Below are 20,972 nucleotides of genomic sequence, written 5' to 3' on the forward strand. Positions count from 1 at the left end.
TGATTGTCATAAAGTTGTTTTTCTGATTTTTCTGGGCTTCCTTAAACGTTTTCCTTACTTGTATGCCTAACTTTACTTAGATCAAACACATTGGGTTGTGAAACCATACAGTTCTAACGGATTGGGTTTCTAGATGGGCCATTGGCCCGATTTCGCTCTATAATAATACAGATCGAATATTGATCCTGCTTCAAGCACGGCACAACATGTCCATATTTCTGCTGGCAACCTGACGACGAAAAAAAGGAGGATGTTTGAGGGACAGTGGACTCACTTCGAACTCATGAAAGATTGATTATGATTGTATGTTTTTGATTTCAACGACATGCCATGAGCTACCTGTTAACCTTACTACTAAATGATTGGAAGAGGATTTGAGACTGGGACTTTTTGTATCTCGGATATATAATTTTGAAAATCAATTATCATGCTGAATCAGGATTTAGCTCGTTCAGCACCGACTCAGTGCATTTATAGATCTGCCCCGATTTTGTATCGACTGAGGACTTGTCTTTCTTTTTTCACATAAAATCAGTCTACATCTTGGACCTAGCTCGTTTCTCCGCCCAGTTGGAACTGTAACTCCTTTAAGTCGTTTTTGAACAAAAGCTTGCACAGTATAAATATTAGGCAGTGCGGAAAATTCCTATACTCTCCGTTAAAGATTTTTGAGACACTTCAGTTTTTTCAGACACATCTTTCGTCCTGACTCCGCCTTCACGCGTGCGCAATAACAAATTTGTAGCGCATGAGGATGGGAATATAGGAGACCTGTTGAAACTATTGCTGTGACGCTTTGGGAAACTTTACAAACCGCATACTCTGAATTGTCCCATTTCCGAATCAAATTTTTCGTACTGTATTATGTTTATGCTGCGAAAGGCTTGTAATGGCTAATGAGGCTGGATTTTACTTGTTTTTGAGCTGAATCAGGGATTTATCAGATCGTTGCATGTTTTTGCACCGGGTCAAAATTTGTTTTTGCATTGAGTATTCTGCTGCTTGGACATAACTCTTATTCCGATGAGTTGGGACTTCGCCTGTTTTTGCCGTGTTTCAAGACTAAGCTTTGTTTTGCACCAAGTCAGTCAAAATCTTAACCAGCCTCGTTTGCATATCGATTCAGTCTGTTGCTTGGAATTAATAGATCAGTTTTTCTTGAATCAGAACTTGGCTAGTACTAGCACTAAGTTACATCCTTTTTGGCTCGGAATTATGAAACTTTGGTCCACCATGTATATGTTGCCGTCAATGGCCGAAATATTGTTTATATCCACATTCACCGGTGAATATTTGAAATTCCTTGTTCTCTGCTTGGATTCAATTAGCTTTACGAGTAAGCCTTTTCAGTCTGATACAAGTTATGATGGTAAAATTTAGAGTTAGGTCAGGTTAGATTATGTTAGTTTAGGTTAGGCCAGGTTAAATCAGATTACGTTAAATTTGGTCCTACATATCAGAAATTGGTTAAAAATCTAAGCTAACGCAACCCAACCTAACCAAACCTAATTTATTCTAACCTAACTTGTCATCATTAAACCTTATATTAGAATAAAAAAGTTGACTGGCAACGCTGACTGAATCCAAGCAGAAAATAAGGTATTTCGAACATTCACCGGTGAATGTCAACTTCCACCAATTTGTGGACATTCACGGTAACATATATACATACATAGATTGTCTCATCTTGACTGCATAAGAGAAAAGTATGTTTGTCCGTTAGTCAATACGTTTTCAAAGGGAAAAGTAGAGAAGAATAGTGCTGAAAAATATAATAAACTTGTTTTTAATACTGCCTGAAAAAATTAGAGAAGCCATAAGTGTTTTCTTAGTATTTACTGGATTTAAATTCTTGGATAAACTTGCTCTCAGTTAAAATGTTAGTCCGCGGAAATTTGTTCCCAAAATTTGTCAGTTTTCCTCATTACTTCTTAGTGTCTATATCTACCAATAAGGACGCCTGATCGATTTCCAAAAATCTCCAAGGTTGCTGGAAACATCTTTAAACTAAAGTAATTTACTCGCATGATTATTTTATGGAATCCAAAGTTGAAGCAATGATTTTAAGATCTAAGGCAGAAGCGCTCAAATTGGGGTCGACAGGCCCGCCCTGTGACCTGTAACGTCCTCCTTAATTTTACGCAAAGTTTGTATTAAGTGGACTCAGAGATTGTTGAGGCTATCTTTGTATTGTATTTACCAAACTATGCCAGATATCCTACGTATTCCATAAGTAACGTTCGATGTATCCAAAGTTGCTATTTTATGATTTCTTACGCTCTTGATGCTAAATCTTAGGCTATTAGGCCGAATATTATCGTGGTTTCCTTTTTTTCTCATGAAGAGGGAATAACGGTAACTGCTACTTCGATTAATTTCTGTCACTTGCTTATGACATTTCTCTGACATACTTTGAACCTGTTAGGTGGAGAACAAGGACAGGGAGACGTCTTGTTCCAACAGATACACAATTAGCGCTTTGTGGAGCTGTCTAGTATTTTATAGAGAGTCGTATTTTTTGGATGACCTCTTTAAAAAGAGACATTGGCAACCCCCATGTCATCAGATATATCACCTATTGTTTTTTTTTTTGGGGGGGGGGATTTAAAGGTGTCAGTCTATTAATTTCACCCAACAAACCTGCAGGTGTTTAAGGAGACAGTTACATACTGCTATCCTACCTGGAATAAAAAATAAAAGGTGCTTATGCTTCAAATAAGGAAAAAGCAATGTACCACACTTACTCTTTAAAGTCATTCAGGGGGGAGTAGTGACAGCATAAGTCTTTCCACAACACACAGGGGGTAAATCTGAAGCTACCTGTCCCTCAAGACGTTATTACGCGCACCTGTGCAAACTAGAGCACACCTCTAACGGTATAGTACACATACATAATGGGGAATTCATGTTGTCATTTGAGGATTTACCTTGGTCGCTATGTAGTAGGGTTTGTTCACTTTTTATTGTCGTGTAAATATAGAATATTTTCTAAGAGATGCAGGTGCTTGTTACGTAATAAGGCTTGTTAGAGTTTTCTAGTTAAGTGGGGAATCCCTGGTTGCAACTGAGGAGGGGGGGGGGGCACACGTATGTGTGTTACATAATGACGGTGCACACGCAGGGATGTGACGGAATCTTGCGTGATTTGATAGATTTATTGTGGTTGACGTTACCTTACTAGACTCGCTAGATCTATTGAGAATGATGTAATGGCAGCGCGCACGTTGGTGTTACGTATTGGCAGTGCACATATGACTGTTACATAATGACGGTATACACACGTGGGATGTTACGTAATGACGGTGTACACACGTGGGATGTTACGTAATATTTTAAGATGCTTTTTTCTTAGGGATTCTCATTTTCTCAGTTGTGCCCTGGGGGCTTATAAGGTTATTGTATAATTTCAGAGGGAGCTTATTGGATTGCTAATTGGATGTTTTAGTGCCTTTTTTTGAGATTCAAAGTGATGGTAGGGTGAATACCCCTTTCACCCCCCCCCCACACACACACCTCGTGGTTTCCCAAACTGCATCTAATAGAACTTTAGAGATTTTCATTTGTTATCCTTGAAACTTCGAAAAGAGCTCATTCGGTTGGAAATTGAAAGAGTTAGTGCCCTTTTTAATAGCCCGAAGTGATTGAAAGGGGCCCCTCCTCCGACGCCCGCCATTTCCCCAAACACATCCAATCAAAATTTTGAGATAGCCATTTTGTTTAACATGGTTGAAAGGTTCAGAATTGATGTATTTAAGGGTAACAACCTCCATACAGCCCTATGGACAAGGGTTGTAAGTTTTGCCATCGGGGCATATAAGGTATATTTAAAAAGGGTTATCGTATAAACTCCAGAGGGGGCTAATTTGATTGGTCATCGGCCGTTCTAGTACCGTCTTAAGATTCAGAGTGATCGAAGGGTGGATACCCCTCCTCACAAGTTGTATTTTTCCGAAATGCTTCTCATAGAAATTTTTAGATTGTCATTTTTTGTCATAGATACTTCGAAAAGAGCTCATTCGATTGGAAATTGAAAGGGCTAGTGCCCATTTTAATAGTCGAAAATAATTAGAAGTTAACTAATCCCTCCTTCCACGCCCACCATTTCCCCAAACACATCCAATCAAAATTTTGAGATAGCCATGTTGTTTTACGTAGTTTTAAGGTCCAGAAATTATGTAATTAAGGATGACAACCCCCCTAGAGCCCTCAGGGCAAGGGTTGTTAGTTATGCCCTGGGGGCATATAAGGGCATATATAGAAAGACTGATTGTATAAACTTTGGAGGGGGCTTGTTGGACTTTAATCAGAAGTTTTAGTACCCTTTTTTGAGATTCAAAGTGATGGGAGGGTGGATTCCCTCCACCCTACACCTCTTATTTTCCCGAAATATGTCTGACAGAAACTTTGAAATGGCCATTTGTTGTCGCAGAAATTTCGAAAAGGGCTCATTCGATTGGAAATTGAAAGGACTAGTGCCCTCTTTAATAGTCAAAAGTGATTGGAGGGCAATTAACTTCCCTCCCATGCCCACCATTCCCCAAAACATATTTTAAGATATCCATTGTGTTCGACATAATTGAAAGGTCTGGAAATTATATATTTGAGGATGACAACACCCCAGACCCCTCAGGGCGAGGTTTCAAGCTATGCCCTCGAGCTATATAATGTATATATAGAAAGGGTGATCGTATACACTTTGGAGGGGGCTCATTCGACTTTTTAATCAGACGCTCTAGTGCCGTTTTAAGAGCCAGAGTGATCGGAGGATGGATACCCCCTTCCGCACGTCGTATTTTCCGGAAATCCTTATGATAGGAATTTTGAGATTGTCGTTTTTTGTTGTAGATACTTCAAAAAGAACTCATTCGATTGGACATTGCAAGGCTAGTGCCCTTTTTAATAGTCAAAAGTGATTAGAAGGCAACTAACCCCTCATCCCTCGCCCACCATTTCCCCAAGCACATTCAATCAAAACTTTGAGATAGTCACTTTGTTCAACATAGTTGAAAGGTTCGGAAAGTATGTATTTAAGGATAACAACCTCCTTACAGCCCCCAGGGCAAGTGTTGTACGTTTTACCCTGGGGGTATATAAGGTTAATATACAAAGGGTGATTGTATAAACTTCGGAGGGGGCTCATTGGATTGCTAATCAGAAGTTTATTACATTTTTTAATCATCAAATATCCGATTCAGAGTGATCCGAGGGCGGATACCCCCACCCCACACACGGCGTATTTTTCTGAAATGCTTCTGTTAGAAAATTTGAAATTGCCATTAGTTGTCGTAGAAACTTTGAAAGAGCTCATTCGTTTGGAAATTAGAAGGGCTAGTGCCCTTTTTAATAGTTGAAAGTGATTGTAAGCAACTAACTCCTCCCCACACGCTCACCATTTCCTCAAACACATCTAATCAAAATTTTGAGATAGCCATTTCGTTCAACTTAATTTAAAGGCCCGGAAATTATGTCTTTCTGGATGACACCCCCTCACTACAGCCCTCGGGTTAAGGGTTATAAGTTATGCCCTGGGGCATATAAGGTATATATAGAAAGTGTGATCGTATAATTTTGGAGGGGCTCATTGGATTAGTGATCAGAAGTTGTAGTGTCCTTTTTAAAATTGAGAGCTACTGAGAAGTGCATACTCCCCCTGCCTTGGATTTTCCTGAAAAGCATCTGATAGAAATTTTGAGATAGGCATTTGGTGTCGTAGAAACTTTGAAAAAGAACCAGACCATAATTTGCGCTTTGCTTTTTTAAATGGCTTCACTTTTTTTACTTTCATAAAAAAATCTAAACTTTTAGGAATAAATATTAGTATATTAAACTGACAATCAACGGTCATTCGTTTTTTTTCTGTAAAACGCAAATTATGCTCTAATCTTGAGAAGGCATGGGGTTTATCATCCGTACTAATGTTAATCTTTGCTTGTTTTAACTTTGACTCAGCTACTTATTGTAATTTCCGTTCGTTTTGAGTTTCATTTATTTATTGATAGTGATTTGTGGTAGTTTTCGCTTGGAAGATTATATGAATTTATTTCCTCTCATTTTTGGCTTAACGGAGCTCTTTACTTTTCTGTGAAGAACTTATTTTGTGGAAAATGTTTTTTAAATTAATTTGAGTAAGTGACCTAGTCTGTTCTATGTGAATGACATTCCGTTCACTCCTATTTGTATGATGCTTATGTTTATTATATTCGCTTTTGGAGCAAAATATAGTTGTTCATCCATCTCGAATCAATTCAGTGATGGATTTTTATATACTTATATTATATGTTGTACTTCGCGAGATAACTCCTCTCTCTTAAGAGAGCCAATAGGAACTTGACAGCTCTAAAGGATTAGACAGAAACACATAAACCGATTTTGTTTTCTATATATTGTCAGGAGTTTTTTTCTTCCAGTTTATTTCATAATTTCCAGATATATATTCTGTGTTTATGTTCTGGGAAGTTGGTCGTGCAAGAATTGCACTATTGCTAATAGATATGGTAATGAATGCCGAATATGTAATACATATAAATTACATAGAAGATAGATAATTCAAATTTAAAACTGTTTAACCTTTGATTAACTTATTTGTGAATCACAAGTTGGAAAATTCATATACTCAGTTTTTATGGCACTTGGTATTAACCAAGTGACATATAGCGATCACAAATTCTGTCGGTCTGTTTGTCCCGGTTTTGCTACTTTAGGCACTTCCAGCTAAGCTAGGACGATGAAATTTGGCAGGCGTATCAGGGACCAGACCAAATTAAATTAGAAATAGTCGTTTCGCGATTTGACCATCTGGGGGGGGAGTGGGGGTCGGTTAATTCGGAAAAATAGATGTATTTTTAACTTACGAACGGGCGATGACATCTTAATGAAATTTGATGTTTGGAAGGATATCGTGTCTCAGAGCTTTTATTTTAAACCCTGACCAGATCCCGTGACATTGGGGGGAGTTGGGGGGGACCTAAAATCTTGGAAAACGCTTAGAATGGAGGGATCGAGATGAAACTTGGTGGGGAAAATAAGCAGAAGTCATATATACGTGATTGACATAACCGAAGCGGATCTGCTCTGTTTGGGGGAGTTGGGAGGGGGGTTGATTATGAAAATTAGAACAAATGAGGTATTTTAACTTACGAAGGAGTGGTCAGATTTTAAAGAAATTTGAAGTTTGGAAGAATTTCGTTTCTCAGAGCTCTTATTTTAAATCCCGACTGGATCCGGTGACATTTGGGAGAATTGAGGGGGAACCAAAAACCTCGGAAAACGCTTAGAGTTGATGGATCGGGATGAAACTTGATAGGAAAAATAAGCACAAGTCCTAGATACGTGATTGACATAACCGGAACGGACCCTCTCTCTTCGGGGGGGGGGAGGGTTAATTCTGAAAAATTAAAAAAAATGAGGTATTTTTAACGTACGAAGGAGTGATCGGGTCTTAATGAAATTTGATTTTTGGAAGGATATCGTGTCTCAGAGCTCTTATTTTAAATTTCCGACTGGATCCGGTGACATGAGGGGGGGGGGGAGTTGCGGAAACCTAAAACCTTGGAAAACGCTTAGAGTGGAGGGATCGGGATGAAACTTGGCGGTAAAAATAATCTTAAGTCCTAGATAAATGATTGAAATAACCGGGACGGATCTGCTGTCTTTTGGGCAGTTGGGGGAGGAGGGTTACTTCTGAAAAACTTAAAATATGAGGTATTTTTAACTTACGAAGGGAGTGATCGGATCATAACGAAATTGGAGTTTTAGAAGGATATCGTGTCTCAGAGCTTTTATTTTAAATCCCGACAGGATCCGGTGAAGGAGAAATTGTGGGGGGGGGGTGGAGCCTAAAATCTTGGAAAACGCTTAGAGTGGAGGAATCGGCATGAAACTTGGTGGGAAAAAATAAGCACAAGTCCTAGATACGGGATTGACATAACCGGAACGGATCTGCTCTCTTTGGGGGAGTTTAGGGGAGAGTTAATTCTAAAAAATTAGAAAAAATGAGGTATTTTGACTTACGAAAGAGTGATCGTATCCTAATGAAATTTCATATTTAGAAGGACCTCGAAACTCAGATTTCTTATTTTAAATCCCGTCCGGATCCAGTGTCATTAGGAAGGGGGGCGGAAATCTTGGAAAACGCTTAAAGTGGAGAGATCAGGATGAAACTTGTGGAAAAAATAAGCACACGTCCAAGATAGGTGACTGACATAACCGGACCGGATCTGCTCGCTTTGGTGGAGTTGGGGGTGGAGTAATTCGGAAAAATTAGAAAAAAATCAGGTATTTGTAACTTACGAACGGGTGATCAGATCCTAATGAAATTTGATATCTAGAAGGATCCAGTGCTTTAGAACTCTAATTTTAAATCAAGACCAGATCCGGTGAAATTGAAGGGAGTTGGAGGGGGAAACCGGAATTCTTGGAAAACAAGAAAATCGAGGTATCTTTCGAATGGGTGATAGAATCTTAATGAAACTTGATATATAGAAGAATCGTATGTCTCAGATGCTCCATTTTCAATTCGAATTGGATCCGGGTATATAGAGGGTTGCGGGGGGGGGGGACAGAAATCTTGGAAACCGGAATCTTGGAAAACCCTTAGAGTGGAGAGATCGGGATTAAACTTGATGGGAAGAATAAGAATAATTTATAAATACGAGTTTGACATAATTGGTACGGATCCGTTCTCTTTGAGGGAGCTGGGGGTTGTTAATTTAGAAAAATCATAAAAATTGAAGTATTTTTAACTTAAGAACGGGTGACCGAATTTTAATGGAATTTGATATTTAGAAGGAACTCATGTCTCAGAGCTCTTATTTCAAATCCCGACCAGATCTGGTGACATGGGAGTTGGAGGGGAAACCGGAAATCTTGGAAAAGGCTCAAAAATGTCGTAGATACGTTATTGACGTAATCGGACTGGATCCGCTCTCTTTGGTGGAGTTAGGTGGCTGAGTTCAGTGCTTTGGCGAGTTTGGTGCTTCTGGACGTGCTAGGACGATGAAAATTAATATGCGTGTCAGGGAGCTGCACAAATTGACTTGATAAAGTCGTTTTCCCCGATTCAACCTTCTGAGGGTCTGAAGGAAGAGGAAAATTTTTTTAAAAATTGAGCTTTTTTTTAAACCTACGAGTGAGTGATCGGATTTTAATGAATTTTGATATTTAGATGGACCTCGTGACTCAGAGCCCTTATTTTAAATCCCGACCGGCATTAAGCCTCTGATTTTCCTTTTAAAGCAATCTAATGATTCTTAGAATTTTGCTAGAGCTCATACCATATGAGCTCTTGGCTCTTCTGACCTCGTCACAAGTGCCATATGAGCTCTTAGCTCATGTTTCATTAGGTGACCTAGTCCATTCTCTTTTATGTGATTGACGGTTGTGTTAAATTCTTTTCGTATAGTGATTATGTTCATCACATTGGCTTCTTCAGTAAACATTGTTTTCATGTCTCAAATCAATCCACTGAATCAATCCATCATTCCTTCTGATTTTACATAATATTCCTTACACAAAATATGCTCTTTGCGGACGGGAGATATATGACCGCCAGAGGCTCAATAAACTGGTGAACGAGCTAGGTCATAGGACTTTGGGGAAAGGGAAATTACCGCAGTGCGAAGCAAATTTAAGACCCTATAGGTGCAGACATTACTGGATTCTCTCTTCTAGTTGTGTACTGGTGACAAAAGAAAAGGAAGTAACAAGTAAAAGAAAAACATTATAAATACTTGTATTTTCAGTAAGAATGTTTCCTACAAGCATGTCTGACAAATTTAACCCCACCAATCAGAACCTGGAATTTCGTTTTCAAAATTGTAACCGCCACAAAAGAAACAAGAGTTAAGAGCTCATATGGCACTTGTGACGAGGCCGGAAGAGCAGAAAGCTCATATGGCATGAGCTCTAGCAAAATTGTAAGAATCAATAGATTGATTTAAAAGAAAAACCAGAGGCTTAATGCCGGTCGAGATTTAAGATAAGATCTCTGAGATACAAGGTCCTTCTAAATATCAAACTTCATTAAGATTCGATCAGCTACTCGTAAGCTAAAAATACCTCATTTTTTTTATTTTTTCTCTCCCTTCAGCCCCCCCCCCCCCAGATGGTCGAATCGGGGAAAACAACTTTGTCAGGTCAATTTGTGTAGGTCCCTGACACGCCTACTGATTTTCGTCATCCTAGCACGTCCACAAGCACCAAACTCGCCAAAACCCTGGACTCCCTAACTCCCCCAAAGAGAGTGGATCCAGTCTGGTTACGTCAATCATGTATCTACGATATTTTCTTATTCTACCCACCAAGTTTCATCCCTATCTCTCCACTCTAAGCGTTTTCCAAGATTTCCGGTTTCCCCCTATAACTCCCCCCAATGTCACCAGATCTGGTCGGGATTTAAAATTAGAGCTCTGAGAAATGCGTTCCTTCTAAATATCAAATTTCATTAAGATCCGGTCACCCGTTCTTATGTTAAAAATATCTCAATTTTTCTAATATTTCCGAATTAATACCTCCCCCCCCCCAACTCCCCCAAAGAGAGCGGATCTGTTCCAATTATGTCAATCACGTATCTAGAACTTGTGCTTATTCTTCCCATCAAGTTTCATCCCGATCTCTCTACTCTTTAAGCGTTTTCCCAGATTTCCGGTTTTCAAGATTTCTATTCCCCCCTCCCCAATCCCCTATGTCCCCGTCCGAGTTGAATTGAAAATAGAGCATCTGAAACATAAAACTGTTCTATATATCAAGTTTCATTAAGATCCAATCACCCATTCATAAGATAAAGATACCTTAATTTTTACATTCTCCAATATTTTCGGTTTCCCCCTTCAACTCCCCCCAATGCCACCAGATCTGGTCAGGATTTAGAATAAGAGCTCTGAAGCACAAGATCCTTCTAAATATCAAATTTTATTAAGGTCTGATCACCCGTTTGTAAGTTACAAATACCTCTTTTTTCAAATTTTTACGAATTGCACCCCAACTCCCCCAAAGAGATCAGATGCGGTCCGGCTATGTCAGCCACGTATCTTGGACTTGTGCTTATTCTTCCCACCAAGTTTCATCCTGATCTCTCCACTCTTAAGCCTTTTCCAAGATTTCCGGTTCCCCTGCCCCAACTCCCCCCAATGACACTGGATCTGGTCGGGATTTAAAACAAGAAATCCGAGTTACAAGATACTTCTAAATATGAAATTTCATTAAGATCCGATCAATCCTTCGTAAGTTTAAAATGCCTCTTTTTCTGATTTTTCAGAATTAACCTTCCCCCCAACTCCCTCAAAGAGCGCGAATCCGTTCCGGTTATGTCAATCACGTATCTAGGACTTGTGCTTATCTTTCCCACCAAGTTTCATCCCGATCCCTCCACTCTAAGCGTTTTTCAAAATTTTAGGTTTCCCCCCTCCAATTCCCCTAATGTCACCAGATCTGGTTGGAATTTCAATTAAATTTCAATTAAGAGCTCTGAGACACGATATCCTTCTAAACATCAAATTTCGTTAAGATCCGATCACTCTTTCATAAGTTGAAAATACCTCGTTTTTTCTAATTAACCGGAAATTTAAATTAACCCAAGTGCCATAAAAACTGGTACTTTTATGATATAACTATTACCACCCAAGAAGTTAAGTTAGGTTAAGCCTAATAAAATATACCCAAGTATGATAAAAATATAATACATAAATCTAAATTTGGGTTATATATTTCCACATTAGAGGAGGTGGGGGGGGGGGTAAAGTATAGCGGGTTTGCATGCAAAATGTGTTAGCAACAATTATTCAAATATCCCCCCCCCCTATTGTGAAAATATATAGCCCAAATTAGGTTTGCATGCAAAATGTGTTAGCATCTGTACAAATATCCCCCCCTAATGTGAAAATATATAGCCCAAATTACATATTTTCCATGTATTCTGTCACTTCTCTTTGTCTTTTCTCACGCTAAGTTGAAAGAAACTAGCGAATGAAACCAATTTTCAGTCCGTCTATGCATGAACAACTTGAGCGGTAGTGGGTATATCACAATAGATTCTCATGGGCATGCCTACCAACATTTATTAAATCAAGAAGGGGTAAATACATATAGGAGGATCAGGAGAGAAAACGAATCAGCGAATTAACGAATTTTAAAGTATCGATTTCGATTTAGCGAATATTAGCAGCGAAAACTAACTATGTCAAAGAATTTATGTATCACTCGTCACTTCAATTACATAGTTCGGCTTGCTCAGCCTTTTGTATAATCATAGCTTAACTTGTTGTTTGAAGTGAATGTAATGAAAGAGCAGCATGCTAAGTGTATGAGTGAAAGTAGATTCGATTTTTATTTGAATAAACTTCGTTTTTTAGGTATAATTTAAGGTGATCTAAACTAGTCTGGCAATGGTTCAGTGCGATTTAGACAATGGCATAAAAAATATTCTTTCCGGAGGAAAAAACAGTAAGTACTTTTAGTTATCCGAATTTTTTTTTATCCTTCATTCCCTTTATTTCTTTATAGCTTGTATCTTTATATATACCTTTATAATCGTTCCATGATTGCAATATCTTAGTTTAAGGATTTTTTTCGAAAGTAATTAGAATAAGAATATTAAGTAACTTTAGAAGGGGGTGGGGAGAATATCCGCAAAAAAGGAGATCGATCTCGACGAAAACTAAAGCAATTTGCATATCTGAGAACTAAGGAACAGAGGTTTAAAACCCACGTCAATAAAAATATAAAATTTCATTCGTTTCCCCGCGATCAATCGGCGGAAGGAATGTAAAATGTTCCCTACATATCCTTAAGTTGAAGGAATATATCTGAATGGAACTTTTGATGCTGACAATGAAAGAGTTTTTATACAAAATCCAAGTAACATCACAAAAGAGGTAAACATTGCCAGTAAGAGAGTGGGATTGATGGGTTTACAAGCCCCATCAAATTCAGACATTTAGGATAGTTTTATATTAATATTACTTTATAATATGGTATCAAGTTGCTCAGTAACTGAGTGGTTGCTCAGTAACTGATACTATATAAGGGGATTTGATATCATTAAGAATCTACCTGTCTCATCCATTATAAACTGTTTTAGTTTTTTTTGGTCAAACTGTTTCGAATTCACTGGGCGGTCTTACCATAACTTGTAGAGCTTGGATAGGCGATCTGTATGAATGGCAGAAACTTATTGCATTAGAAAGTGTAAATTTTTGTTTTTTCGATCAAACGGAGCAGAATTTTCTTTTTAAAATTCAGGAAATGGTTGTCGATAAAACTTCTAGTATACCTCCTAGGAAGATGCCCAAAATCACCCGAAAGAAATGTCATTTGATCAGTCTGACAGCTCTTCGAATTTTATGTGCTGCCATCCACTTCAATTCAAAACTTTGCCGACAAAATTCGATTGTCTTTTCAATCGAATTTCGTAATCAAATCATAAATCCTCAATAGGTTTCAATGATTAGCAGTCCTCTAGGAAAATTAGCTAATGGGCCCTTTGCCTTTGAGACAGTCAGTCGACGTTGAGGCTCATAAAATGTTTGAAGTATTGAATCCTCTTAAAACACATCTATCGGCAATCTAGTTCAACTATGTTTGACCAACCAAAGACAATAGAAAATTGTTTTAAAAACTTAAATATAATCGGAAAGAAATGAAAAAGAAAGAAAGTTAAAAATTGAAAGGGGCGATAAAGCTAAAATTTAATTCCTCGGGAATCATCACGAATAAGAGAAATGAGTAATGAATACAAAATACATCTAGATAAAACGTTGTGCTAATTACATCATCTTTTTTTGTTTGAAAAATAAAATATTTCCCCTATAACCTTGAGTATGTATAAGATTATAGTATGTGTGTCTGTCTTTTTCCTGTGTGCATTACTACATTGTTCATCCGATGGACAAGAAACTTTAAGAAGTTGCTTTTACTCTCTTGCGCGGTTTTTAGGTATAAAATTACTCTCCCCTCCCAAGACTCTCTTAAAATTTTTCGAAGACTCAAATTAAAGACCCCTCAACAGAAATAATTGATAGTTCTTTCTGTACTTCTTTAATTGACGATTCTTTCAGTAAACTCTCTGGAGTTGGTATTCAAGAATACTTTTCAAACTTAAATTTTATATTCAATCAAAATAAATTAATTAGGTAACTGATATAAGTATACGATGAAGGATAAGTTTATTCAGTCTGGGACACAGTAAAGGGAATATTGAGTAGCGAAAATTCCAATACTCTCCATTGATATTTTTGACACATCCAAAACCACACAAGCTTTGTGACTCCGCCTTTGCGCACACGCAATGACAAATGTTTCCGACGGAAAACTAAATAACAACTCTCTCTCTCTCTCCTCTCTCTCTCTCCCCTCTCCCTCTCTCTCTCTCTCTCTCTCTCTCTCTCTCTCTCTCTCTCTCTCTCTCTCTCTCTCTCTCTCTCTCTCTCTCTCTCTCTCCCCGAAGGTGCTGAATTCACTTGATGGTCCCCTAAATTGAATTTAACTTCCAAAAAGTCCTTTTATCGCTTTAATTAAGAAGTTGATTGTGATTTTAAATTTTTGACGACCCTGTGTCTATCAATCATTGAGATATTTCATACATTACTTGCCTATAGATAAACAAAATGGAATTTGAATGTTTAATATAAATGATTCTCGTCAAAGTGGCATCACATTTGTCTGCCGCGTAGGCCAGCCACACCACACGCTAGGTGGCTGAATGAGATATGGAAATCCTGATGAAAACACACTGTTGAGGTAATTTCAAGACAAGATTTTTTTTAAATTTTTTTTTTTTAAGATTCCAAAGATGGAATATTTTCCAATGGTGAGCAAAGCACTTCCAATGAATCTTTGTCGCTCGATTCTTCACCGATTTCCTCGCAAAAGCAGGATCAAGGTGAACCTAAAGAGTCAAACTCTCAATCTGACAGTACAAGTGACTTGAATAAAAATGGACAAATGGACTTAGGAGTTTCGCTACCCAGTTCTAATATGGCTGATGTTGCATTGGCTATGCTGGAAAAGGAGGCGTTAGAAAACAAAACAGCAAAAGGAGATACGACGCCATCTTCTAAGCTGGTGAATGCACCATGTTCAGAGAACCAGAAATTAGAAAGTTTCGTAAGAACAATATCTAGGCAGGTGAGTTTTTCTAATATTAAAGCAATCAGCTTACGGATGTTATGTTACCAGTGATTACGACGCTGTAAGTTAATCCCTAAAGGGTGGAGCAAAACAGTAAGAGATAGAGCAGAGCAAGTGGGGAACATAGATGAATTATAACGTAATCATCACATTTAAAACGCATTTTTACCTTTTTTTTGTTACTATGGGCCGTGGATTGGCCTTCGCTAGGTTATATCTTACTGATTACATTACTGGACATTTCATTTTTTCTGGGTAAAGCGATTGAAATTATTTAAGGTAGTTTTTAGATATTTTTTTCTATTTTAGTTTTCCAGGATAAAGTCAACCAGATTCATAACGTTCATGTTTCTGTAAAAATGGTAAAGGGGAGGGGGTGCATACTGGGCAATACCAAGGACCTTGATTAGCGTCATCAAAACATTAAAATTGAAATTACGGGCATGATTCTAACATGAACACTTTACATGGTCTTGATTGGTCAGAAATCCACTTAGTATTTTTTTTTAGATATGTTCCTCGAGTTTGTAGTGAGCAGTCTCAGAAGTTCTTATAAGTAATGTTGAAAGGCTCAAATACACTGTTTGAAATGTGTACTTATTGTGTTTTTTATTTAGCGTTATTTTACGTGATTTTTATGTGTGATAACCTAGTACCATTGCCCAGTGATCTATGAAGGATCATTAGTCGAAACAGTAAACAAATTTATGTGTAAAGTTGGAGGGGGGTGGGGTGGACACCCTAAGACGTTCTTGATATGTTCTGATTTTGGGCCGCATTATTTCCAATAGTATCCTCAACTGCTCAGATGAAGCAAGCTTAGATTTGTAATCAGAGATTTGAAACGCGAATGTCACCAAGTATGAATGTCAAATGTTACCAAGTATGAATGTCAAATGTCACCAAGTATGAATGTCAAATGTCACCAAGTATGAATGTCAAATGTCACCAAGTATGAATGTCAAATGTCACCAAGTATGAATGTCAAATGTCACCAAGTATGAATGTCAAAATGTATGAATAGAGGACTCTACTTAGATATCAAAGAGGGTGAGGAGGGTGACTTTGTTAACATATGTAAAGAAAACTATTCAAAGAGTGATACAGTATTATATCATAGCCCTAGTTCAATTAGGACTGCAATAACGAAAGTGATTTATAAGAAACACTCGCCTTCTAATTTCCAGATATTTCACATTGAAAAACCTGTTTTAGCACAGTGGATTGATGTTCTTCTTGGGAATATGGGACCCCGGGTTCGATCCCCGCCGCAGCAAGGTTGGGCGACAAGCTTGCTACTTGTCCCTGTAAAAAAAAAAACACCCAGCAACTGAAACGTCGATTCGACGCCCTATGCGTCAGCAATGGCTCTGGAGGATCTTTATCTTATCACATTAAAGAACACTGCATTATTTCTTTATGGTTTGAATAAACTTATGGAAATATATAATAAACTTTCATTGTTTTTTTTCTTCAGCGAATAGGAAGAGACTAGGCAGATGAAGCATCAATATACCACCGAAGACAACGAGATATTTTCGATGGATTTTTACGATGAGGAATTGCAAAGTGCCAAAGACAGTGGCCTATACCCAATTTTATAAGGGTACTTATGTCTTATAGCCACCACACTCAAGAAGTGAAGTTGGGTTAATCCTAATGAAATATATACCTAAATATTATGAAAATATAATACTTTAGAAGCAAAATTATAGAAACTACAACTGAGAATTATGGAAATCAGGCTGCCAAGAACGCATTACATTTGACGGTACTTAAATGATTTCTAACAAAACTTATTCTAACCTAACCAAAATATCAACTCTCTATATAAAATATTTAATTAAGATTGTGGTTTATCTCTCTCACGCTAAGCTGATTATCACCGAGTACATACTGAAATGCAGAAAGAAACCGGTTCTACTCAGACGAAGAACTTGAGTGTGGTGGCTATAAGACAAAAGTACCTTCAAAAGTATTGAAAACCCGAACACATAGATGTGAGAGACATTTGTTATTTCACAAATCAGTTGCTTGCTTGTAACTTTGAATTTGATTCATCGATGTTTGCTGGGCACTTCAATAATGTCAAGTCCTAATCTTTTCTATGTTACGTTTATGTTCAATGTCTGTATCCTGTGTGCAATGACGAGAACAAAACAAGATGGAAGATGGAATTGGAAACAAGATTTGGAAGATGGAACAAACAACCAAGAATTAGATTGAACCCTTCTCCTCATCAAATATGAAGGTACTGATGAAATTACCCGGTTCGACGGTATTCTCAAGAATACGTATGCTTCCTTAAGAAAGAGAAATGTATGTAATATCAAAGTCATATCCCATGATTGACCAGGGGTGTAGAATGAGAGGAAATCCACGATTCCGATGAATATCTCTATGACACCATCACCATATCCTAGAAAGAATTTTCACAGTGTGATTCAACCCAGCCGAGCTTTTTGCGCGCTTTTCCTACAAGATTTTTTACTAATTCTTTTTTTTTACTAATTCTTAGATAATGAAAGCTTTATTTTCAATGACAATCGGAAAGGAATTTTTGGTTGTAAACGTCTGGTATTTGCTATTTTTCTGCTAATCCCTAATCTAATCACTAATCTCTGAAGTTCCTAGATCTGCTAATGTAGGAAATTTTATAATCTCTGTCTGGTGTCCCGAGGTAATATCGAATGCTTAAGTTTCTTTCAGCAAAATTTGTGTTGAAATTTTAGTGATGCTGGTGGATTGCAATCGAATATGCAACCTTTTGAAATTGCAAAACATAAAGCAAATGCTGAAGTAAGGTTAAGCTGAAATCAGTGAAATTGAAATGTCCATTAGCTCACAAATAGAGCACCCCTCTCCCATTAAAATTGATCTCTAGTGCTGATGACAGCCTGAAAGCCTAGATAGTACGGACTATTATGAACGCTATCTTAGGTTCATGAGCTTTGCCAATAAGGCTAGTCAACAGTCTGTGGCAATATTCCCCTCATCTGAGAGGTCATAAGACTGCAGCATTAGCGACACTAGAATTAGCTATCTGCTTACAGAAACAATATTTTCCTACTTTTTTTTAACGTTTAGTGAAACATATTGGTGGATCATACAGTCTGATATGCGTTGAGATAACAAATGCGGAAAGCTTTAAAGAGCTCCATGTCATGAAATACTGGTCAGAGAGGTATGTGTATATGCATAGTTTTTTTTTTGAATGTATCAAATGCTTTGTACGTCTTTGTGTATGTCGAAGTATGTAAGGTTTCTTATACTATGCAACAATTTAATATCTTTAAAACTTTATGGAATACGTTTGTTATGATTGCCGCAATTCATCTTATTTTTTTATACTTCTTTTAGAGGCTTGAATATCTTGTTATGCGGTATTTAGTCCGACACATAAAGGATCAGAGCTATATCAACGAGCTTCGACGTGAAGTCCAAGAAGGGCGTAATATGATAATGACTTTGGCGTCGAAGATAAAGATGTATTGTCAACATGTGAGTTTTTTATCAATTTTCATCTTTTATATATATATATATATATATATATATATATATATATATATATATATATATATATATATATATATATATATATATATATTTCGTTGAGAGCCTTGATTTTTTTTTTGCAAAATGACGTCATGTAGTATGCTAGCACATCATATAAGCATTTTCTTATATGATTTCATGCATAGCATAAATAAGATTGTTGAGTTTCCAAAGCATCAGTTATTTATATGATATAATGTCTGTTGGAAGGCCCAAAAAGCGAAAATTGTGGGTTGCAGGTACTATAAATGATGATTCTGTAGAACTAACACCTGAACTGTCAAACGTGGTAAGATGCGAAAATCGAAAACCTGGACTGTCAATTGCGACAACACCAATATGGGCAGCTAAAACAAGAGCCATTGCTAAAGGGAGTCAAGAACGAAAAGGAAGAGCAAAGACTTACGGTTAGAAGGGTATGCGACACTGAGAAAGTGAGCGAGTCAAAAATGAAAATGAAGAGGAAAGGCACACGCAGTGAGAAGAAAAGTGGCAGTGTGTCAAAAATGAACACGAAGAGCAAAGACACATGCGGTTAGAAGACATGTGACACTGAGCATGTGAGCGAGTTAAAAATGAAAATGAAAAGCAAATACACACGCGGTTAGAAGACATGTGACACCAAGCATGTGAGCTTGTTAAAAGTGAAAATGAAGAGCAAAGACACACGCGGTTAGAAGACATGTGACGCCAAACATATGAGCGAGTCAGTTACAAATCAACCTGGACAGCGAGACTCAAAAACGGGGAAAATTGATAATGATAGTGGTTATGATTGGGTTTAGGATTTTGACATGGATAAGGTCATCAATGCCTACCATACCTTTGAAAATCAGAAACATGGACTGGATAAATTTTTGGAAGAAAAAGAAGTTTTCGTCCCACCACCTGAACAATTAAAAAAAACAATGGCTCGTCGATATGTATTTCATATGTCAAAAGACAAGCAGAAGCAGAAGTTTTTGTCAAACCCTCTGAAGTTTTGAAGTTTCCCACCACCTAAGGTCCTTTTTATTTTATTATTATCGTTATTTTTTTTTGTTAAGTGTCACTGTCTCATTGAAAGCTTTTCTCTCGTCAATTTTTTATTTATTTATCTATTTTTCACCCACACGATACATAAAGTAAATATGGCGGAGTAAGAATAAATAAAAATAAAAACACAAAGAGAAAAACAAATAAACGCACAAAATTAACGAAAGGATAAGACGGTGGTGAGGGGATAAAAGCGCAGAAGCTGTACTGGAGAGTTTTCTGTGTAGAATCTCCAACTTTAAAGTTATATCAGGAACTAAAAATTTGCTAACGAGAATCCGGTTTTTTGTCCAAGGTGGCATATACAGAAGAAAATTACCAAGTTTGAAATAATTTATCCGGATTCTTTTTAAATTACCATTATTAAGAAGGGCGAAAAGACCTGAAGCATAAAGGACAGAATGATCACAGAAAGTAGAAAAAAGTTTGGCCAGTGCACGTTTATTATACTTCCCTCTCAGTAATTATACATTCATTTTTAGTAATTTAGTTTTCTTTTTCACAGGGAAGGGAGCTCAAAACTAGACAAGATAATGCCCACGCATTAAAGACGAGTATGCACCTTCCTACATCAGAGAGGTTATGTCGTGACGCTTCGACGCAGATCAATCCTGTAGATGTAAGTATATAATCTCCAAAGCTGTACATTTATAAAATCCAGGATTTGATGCTATTCTATATTTGTAGAGACCAAGAGTGGCTTTTTGAAATGGCGAGGAAGAGTAGGGTATAGTGAGGAGAAAGATAATTTTCAAAAAGAAAAATTATTTCTAGAAAGTTGATGATGAAAAAGATAAAACTGATCTTGGTCATCGCCTGTGAACCTTTCTCCTATAACCCACTCTGCTTTTCTCTATAGCAAAGTTGTTGTACTTAAAATTAAGGTCTACAGGTTTGCGAAGACTCCTACAATCGACACCGTTTTGGTTATTTAGTTCCTCTCCCTCCTTGAAAGAGATAGTTTAGCTCTTTTGGTCTCTCCAAAATGAAAGTATGTAGAGGTAGAGGTATTCTGAGCATTATTTTCATAAATAATTTCTATGTTTCTCCTCTTTACTGCAAAGCAGTTTCATCTCATATCTTTCAATTTCTGGATAACACGAACGAATTTTGGGATATTTTAAGAGTTCAGTGTGCAAAATGTTCAGTTTGTAAATTTGTTCTGAAGCATTAGCGCTCCGAAAAATGGAAGAAGATTTGCTATATGCTTTCCAGAGGAATTGCCTAAAAATTGTTTGAAGTATCCGACTGACTGAAGC

The 20,972-nt window shown here is 37.4% G+C and overlaps 1 protein-coding gene across 9 annotated transcripts in view; it reads left to right on the forward strand.

The window, feature by feature from the left end:
- The window catches only part of LOC136039958 (activating transcription factor 7-interacting protein 1-like), a 114,196-nt gene that overhangs the window by 66,502 nt on the left and 26,722 nt on the right, over nt 1-20,972 (forward strand). For all 9 annotated transcript variants that reach the window (XM_065723981.1, XM_065723972.1, XM_065723978.1 and 6 more), the window contains 4 exons: nt 12,348-12,438; nt 14,777-15,120; nt 18,484-18,624; nt 20,219-20,332. In XM_065723981.1, coding sequence (XP_065580053.1) covers nt 12,381-12,438; nt 14,777-15,120; nt 18,484-18,624; nt 20,219-20,332 — 657 coding nt within the window. In that variant the 5' untranslated portion in view covers nt 12,348-12,380. The remainder of the gene's footprint in view (nt 1-12,347; nt 12,439-14,776; nt 15,121-18,483; nt 18,625-20,218; nt 20,333-20,972) is intronic.

Source organism: Artemia franciscana, chromosome 20 (genome assembly GCF_032884065.1).
Source record: "Artemia franciscana chromosome 20, ASM3288406v1, whole genome shotgun sequence".
Lineage (NCBI taxonomy): Eukaryota > Metazoa > Arthropoda > Branchiopoda > Anostraca > Artemiidae > Artemia > Artemia franciscana.